The 6,951-nt window shown below is 39.5% G+C and overlaps 1 protein-coding gene across 1 annotated transcript; it reads left to right on the top strand.

Moving 5' to 3' along the window:
- Positions 1-227: 227 nt before the first annotated feature.
- On the top strand, positions 228-4,260 carry tgm1l6 (transglutaminase 1-like 6; the record flags this gene model as incomplete). The annotated part of the gene is given in 15 exon segments (XM_084428200.1): positions 228-398; positions 501-580; positions 582-661; positions 791-982; positions 1,105-1,356; positions 1,459-1,577; positions 1,749-1,856; positions 1,994-2,171; positions 2,263-2,401; positions 2,481-2,673; positions 2,762-2,915; positions 3,164-3,448; positions 3,602-3,762; positions 3,847-3,983; positions 4,113-4,260. Coding segments are annotated over 15 exon segments (2,397 nt in total).
- Positions 4,261-6,951: the final 2,691 nt, after the last annotated feature.

Here is a 6,951-nt window from a genome sequence, read left to right as displayed (position 1 = left end):
AAAAAGGTTAAGATGATTTACCTTGCTGTCTAGTAAACGCAGCTTGAGTTCTAGAAACATGACTTGATGATTTGAATGCTCATAGATTTAATATTTAGGTGAATACATCAGAAAGGATTCAACAGACGTTGATCCACCTGGACTTGTGCAAACAAGTGATGATCTTAATCTTAATGTATCTTTTAATTCATCCTTCACAATCTCTGTTTTTTTATTATTCTGACAGGATGCCTTTTGCAAACAACCCATGCCAAAACCTCTGCACCCTCGGCCGTTTCCCAGAGGTCAAACTGCAGGAGGACGACAGCTGGAAAGGTGCATGCTGCGCACCGGTCTACACCAACCCTAGTGTTAACCCATGTGCAAACCCTTATGCTAACAGTTGCACAAATCCGTGTGTAAACTCATGCGCAATTGTTCATGTAAATCCATGCGTAAATCCATACGTGAACCCAAGCGCAAATACATACGTGAACCAATGCGCAAATCCTTGTGTAAAGCCATGGGTGAACCCATGCATCAACCCTTGCATTAACCCTTGCGTTAACTCTTGCACTACTCCATACACTAAACCTTGCAACTGTCACTCCATGCCATGATTATGAGACTAAAGAAGTTGTCATCAAGGAGTGCGTGGAAGATTGCACAGTCAAGCGAGAAGGTTGAGGTGATCGTTAGAGTCGTAGATCGTTGTCCTGCAATGCATGATGGGAAATGTGTTGTTGTAATAATGCAATGAATGATCCGTTTGATATTTAATGAGCTATCTTCTGCGTTTTCGTTTTCTCAGAAACTCTCCTCCGGGTGAGTAAAGTCGATCTTCTCAAGTGCAGGACCGCACAGAATCGTCAGGAGCATCACACACATTGTTTCCCTGATGATCACCTCATCGTCCGCAGAGGACAGTGCTTTAATATGTGGATTGATCTTTGCCGTCCTTACAATCCCAGTTGTGACAAACTCCACCTGGAGCTGAAACTAGGTTAGTTACTGTATGACCTGTGCGTGGGTGACAATATAGGACATGCAGATACCGTATATGTTGAGGAGGAACATGCATTTCTACCCTCACTGGAATCACTTGTTCTTCTGTGTGCTTTACAGGTCATATCGCATCCATCCGAGACGGCACTTATGTGGTCATTCCAATAGTGGAAGAATTCAAGAAAGACTGCTGGGGAGCGAAGATTGTCGAAAAGTGCCAAAACCGACTCAAACTGTGTGTGCACTCTCTTCCGACTGCTTGCGTTGGACGATACCAATTCAGTGTCGTGACTCACTCTACAGGAGGAAGATTCTGTACACCATGTGTTCCTGAAAATGACATTTACATGCTGTTCAACCCCTGGTGTAAAGGTACGCGTTTCATTACACTGAAACCTGATTATATGAAGATTAAATTGAATGCGGAAAGAAAGAAAGCACGATTAAAACTTTATGAATGTTCTCTGTTCTCAGATGACTGCGTGTACCTGCATGAAGAGGCGGAGAGAGTCGAGTATGTGCTGAACGACATGGGCAGAATCTACTATGGCACTAAACAGCAGATTGGCTGCAGGACATGGAACTTTGGTCAAGTAAGTGTTAAACTTGAGAGTTAAAAGTGCCTACACACAAGTTTATGGTATGTCAGGGAGACTCTGCAAAACCATTGATTTCAAAGGGGACTGTGTGTTACAAGAAAAAAACGTTACAAAAGATAGCATTCCAGATGTTTCACAATTTACAAACTGCTATCTGAATCATAGTTTGAGGAGGGAGTCTTGGCTGCATGCTTATATGTGCTGGAGAAGAGTTGTACCCCTTGCACAGGATGGGGAAGTCCTATCAACATTTCCAGAGGGGTGTCTGACATGGTGAGTAATCATTTTCTTTCTATCTATGTTGGAAATCCTAACAAAACGGTCTGATTTGCTCTGTTCTAAATATGGTACATATGCATGATGTTTGCTACATAAAAAACACAACATTTTCAATCGTCTCTCTTTAACAGGTTATTGCCAACAAAGGCTGTGGTGTGTTGATGGGTAACTGGTCAAACTGCTATGGAGACGGAACTTCTCCTTCATCCTGGTGCGGAAGCAGTGCCATCCTGAAACAATACCACAAATGTGGAGGAATACCTGTCAAATATGGACAGAGCTTGACCTTCGCTGGAGTCACCAACACACGTAAGAGTTCAGGCAGAATGGACAATAGAAATTAAGGGTTGAGAAAGAGATTGTAGATGTAATGCACTTATTCTTCTTCTCTTTCTCGTAGTGTTGAGATGTTTGGGCATTCCTGTTCGTCCGGTCTCAAACTTCTGTTCTGCTCATGACACTGACGTTCGTTTGACAAGTGATGTTTATTTGGATGAAAAATTTCAGCTGATTGATCACATGAACCGTGATTCAATCTGGTAAGTATCGTGAACATCATCGCCAAAAGTTCCTCTGAATGTGCATGAAGTGAATGTCTTTCTTCTTCTCTTCGTGTAGGAACTACCACGTCTGGAATGAGGCCTGGATGGCTCGTCCCGACCTGCCATCTGGTTTTGGAGGTTGGCAGGTGGTTGATTCCACTCCTCAAATGACCAGCCAGGGCTTCTTCCGCTGCGGCCCAACATCTGTTGCTGCGATCCGCAGTGGACAGACCTTCCTGAAGCATGACGTGCCCTTCCTTTTCGCAGAAGTGCGTTAATTCCTTTAATATAGCATTCTGTCATACAGAGATTGACATACAATGACTTATAATTCCTGTTTGTCTCCTTGTGTTCTAGGTGAACAGTGATAAAGTTTACTGGCAGAGGAAAAGTAGTGGAACATTTGGTATTGTCCACGTTGAGAAGGATGTAGTGGGTCACTGCATCAGCACCAAGGCCGTCGGCTCAGATCAACGTGTAGATATCACAAACCTCTACAAACACCCACTGGGTAAGAATCCATACACATGCCACAAAATACTTACATTTGAATTGGTAAGGGATGTGGTGCAACCCATGCTCCAGACACATTAAGCCATGGTGCTTATGAGGATGAGGTTTGAGTCAATAACACTCCCTTATCATGTCTTTCTCATAAAGAGGTGAAAGGGCAAAAAAAGAAACACCTGGATAGTAAAAGTGGAGCAAGAATCAATCATTTTAATTGTACATTCACCTCCTCCTGCTTCCATTGATCAGGTTCTTCGGAGAAGTGTGCTGCTTTGGAGACAGCCCTTCGTCATGGCTCCAGGAGATGCACATACCCACAGCCCTGCGCTGAGGATGTTGTCTGTGAAGTCAGCCTGAAGGACGATAAACTGTGTGTGGGAAAAGATGCCGTGCTTTGCATCAATCTAAAAAACAAATGCAGCTCACCTCGTAGCGTCACCCTCCACAGCCATGCAGCAGCCATGTACTACACTGGAGTCAGGAAGACCTTCCTGAAGAGAGACCAGACATGCATCGAGCTCAAGGCCTCTGAATGTGAGAAATGATCAAGTTTGAGTTAAAATACATGAGACCACACAGTTACTGGTGCAGCTTATGTGTAAAGTTAATAATGAAAATTAGCACACAATCTGTTAGTTATTTAAAATAGAGACTTGTAATGAAAGCATATCACTTTTCCCACTATAGGCAAACCTATGGAATGGACCCTGTGTTATGACGAGTATAAGGAACACCTGGTGGATCACGCACCACTGATGCTCAACCTCTTTGGACACGTCGCTCAGACTAAGCAGATTCTGGCCACCCAGTACAGCTTCAGACTGCGCACTCCAGATCTAGTTCTCGCTGTGAGTTTAAAGTATTCAACTTATTCTGTTGATCAGCTGAAATAATTTAGTGCTAAATTGTGTCTTGTATGTGGTTCTTCTCAGCCTGTATGTGATGCTGTCCTGGGTCAAGAAGTGCTGGTCAAAATCACCTTCCAGAATCCACTGCCTTGTGTCCTCAAGAACAGTGTATTCCGCTTTGTGGGACTTGGACTGAAGCACCCCAGAGTTGTTAACTATGGGTATAATTAATTTAATGAATTGTTCGATTAAATAATAAATCATTTTTGCATTATTCTGTTCTTACATTCTCCAATTATTTTAAAATATATAAATTATTGTAATATTAAATAATCCTTTTTCTTCCTCAGTGACATCGCAGGACATGCCACTGTGTGCCTGACGGAGAAGTTCGTTCCCAAGTGTCACGGCCAACAGAAACTTCTGGCTTCATTCGACTGTCCTCAGCTCACTCAGGTGCATGGATTCACCAACCTTGAGGTCAAACAGCACTGTTAAACCAATCGAATAACCGAAAGAGAGGAAATTTTGATTGGAAAAGAAAGTGTTGATGACTAAATGCTTCAGTAAAATATTCCATTGTGTGTTTCACATGATTTGCAAATGATTGGCTAATTTCGGTGGTACTTGTGACTAAGTGACAATAAAGGCTACTACTACTAAACACTGTTTCACTTCATCTACTAAAGGCAAATGTTACAGATTGATTGTGGTCTTGGAAATTGTTTTCTAAATATTGTGATTTACATCCTGTTGATGAATAATTTCCCTTCTTTAAGTAATGTATTGGGATATGGGATTAGTAATTCCTTCTAATGCAGATTATGATTATGTCTGATTGAAATGAATGAATTATGAAAAAAGCTTCTTTTTTTTCTCATGCTAATAATATCAATGAAAACTTTTGAAACTTGTGGCTTATTTTCTCTTAATCACTTTATTGTTAATCTTGTCTCTGTGCAGTCGCAGCATTAATAAAACATAATTGAAATGAATCATGTCTGTTTATGATGTGAAATTCTGATTTATTATAAATATATCGCATCATCATAAAATGTAATGTTCTTAGCTCTTAAGGTAGCATCAATTTTCTTTTAGATTATTGGAACAGACAGATATGAGATAAACACATTTAAATGATCAATATAAGTATAATTATTATTACAATTATTATTATGAGATAAACATATTCAGTGTACTGTATATGGAATTGCTTTTCATAACTTTTACACATCACGCTAGCTGACTGACAATTGTACAATTTGTGATAAATTGTTATTCGATGAAAGTTGTCCTCAGTTGTCCTTATTCTTATATTCTCATAAATTAAAAAAAAATCACTATATTTGACATTAAGTAAAATTGTCACACATTCGAAAATCCCGCCTCTCTTGCCAGCCAATTAAGTCGCTGTGCGCGCGCAGATCGTGTCAGTTTTGTAACGTATTCTGCGCACAAATGATAACGTTTGGAAATTAAACCCTCGTGTAATAGGTTCGAAACGTTTTCAGCTGATTGGAAGCTCGTTTACTAATTTACCTTAAATTCAACTGTAGCAGAAGTTGTCTGGCACAGTCTTCCTTGCTTGCTGCAACTGACGGAATTTCAAAGGTGAAGTATATAATTTCAGCGCCACTAGCGGCACCAAGCGGAATTGGGGGGAAAAAATCGCAATAACCATTGTACATTTTACTTTTGATTTGAATCCTCAGTTGTATAGTTGTTCTGTCAAAATTTATGAAGAAATTAAACCATAAATACTATTTGGCGCTCTTTAATGTGTTGTGATTAATCGCTGTCTTAGCCGCCTAGCTAATTCAACCAGTAGCACGTGCAGACTGTGCACTGATCATCTCTTTTTCTATTACTAGTTATAGTATGAGATAAATATGAATGAACATGAAGGTATGTTGAAAGATACAGTACAACTTACCGAAATGCGTCATGTCTTATGTAATGTCACATATACATTTACCTTTAAAAAAAGCCATTCAATGACAATAAATGAATTAGTTAGAAAAACATTAACTCTACAGGAGCATTTTGGTAAATGCACTATATTACATAGTCATGTTTTTTTTTTTTTTTTTTACTTGGTTTGTTCTTCACTATTTAAAAGCAAGGTAGGTGATTTGTTCAATTTTTTTTTTGTTATGCTGGTTGAAAGTCTCTTCACATCCTGATAGCAATCAATCACTAAGTTATATGGTCTAAAACTAATTTAAAAAATGTAATTATAATATGTATATATATATATATATATATATATATATATATATATATATATATATCATCTGTGGAAGGCATAGGTACGATGTGCAATGTTACGGTTTCCTACTTGCCTGTCAACATGTGTATTTCCATACCTCCGTGCATCATTACGTTTCATGCTATGAGTTAGTCAGACGTCAGTCACCGAGCACCGCAACTGAAACAGCAGCCATCTTTAGAGTTCCTCCTGAACCAAAACAACGAGCTTAATATGCTGCATTCATGCCATAACTACTGTAATTTGGAAGAGATGGAAACCGGTGACGTTATAGGCTACTCGGAGCAGTTTGGAATTACTCGGAAATTTATGCGTTTCAATGGCAACACTATCAACACTGAAATTAATCTGCAGCAGTCAGGTGGTACAAAAAACCTTTTTTTTTATTTTTTATTTCAACTGACCATAGAACCCGTCCCGTTTGAAGTTTCAGTAGTGTCAGTTTTCAAACGTTATATGGACAGATGAAAAAAAAAAAGAGCTTTTTGGCAGCAAACACTTAATATGGGTTTGGTTCATACAGAGAAAAAAAAAGTACCCCATGTGTAAAATGAAATACTCTGCTGTATCTTTAATGCTGTGGGCCTAATTTTCTGCCAGAGGTCCTGGACATCTTCTTCAGATACATGGCATCATGGATTCGATCAAATACCAACAGATAAAAAATCAAAACCTGACAGCCTGTGCTAGAAATCTTATAACGGGCCATGTTTGGATCTTCCAACAGGACAGTGATCCAAAAACAAACATCAAAATCAAAACAAAAATGGGTCACTGAGCACAAAACCAAGCATCTGCAAGACCTGAACCCTATAGAAAATGAGTGGGCTGAACTGAAGAGAAGAAGCACCAACATGGATCTGGGAATCTGAAGGATCTGGAGAGGTTATGAAGGAATAGTCTCTGATCTCTTGTCAGGT

This window comes from Rutilus rutilus (assembly GCF_951802725.1).
Source record: "Rutilus rutilus genome assembly, chromosome: 13".
NCBI lineage: Eukaryota > Metazoa > Chordata > Actinopteri > Cypriniformes > Leuciscidae > Rutilus > Rutilus rutilus.
The sequence above is the reverse complement of the archived record's forward strand: the minus strand, read 5'-3'. Positions and strand labels throughout refer to the sequence as shown.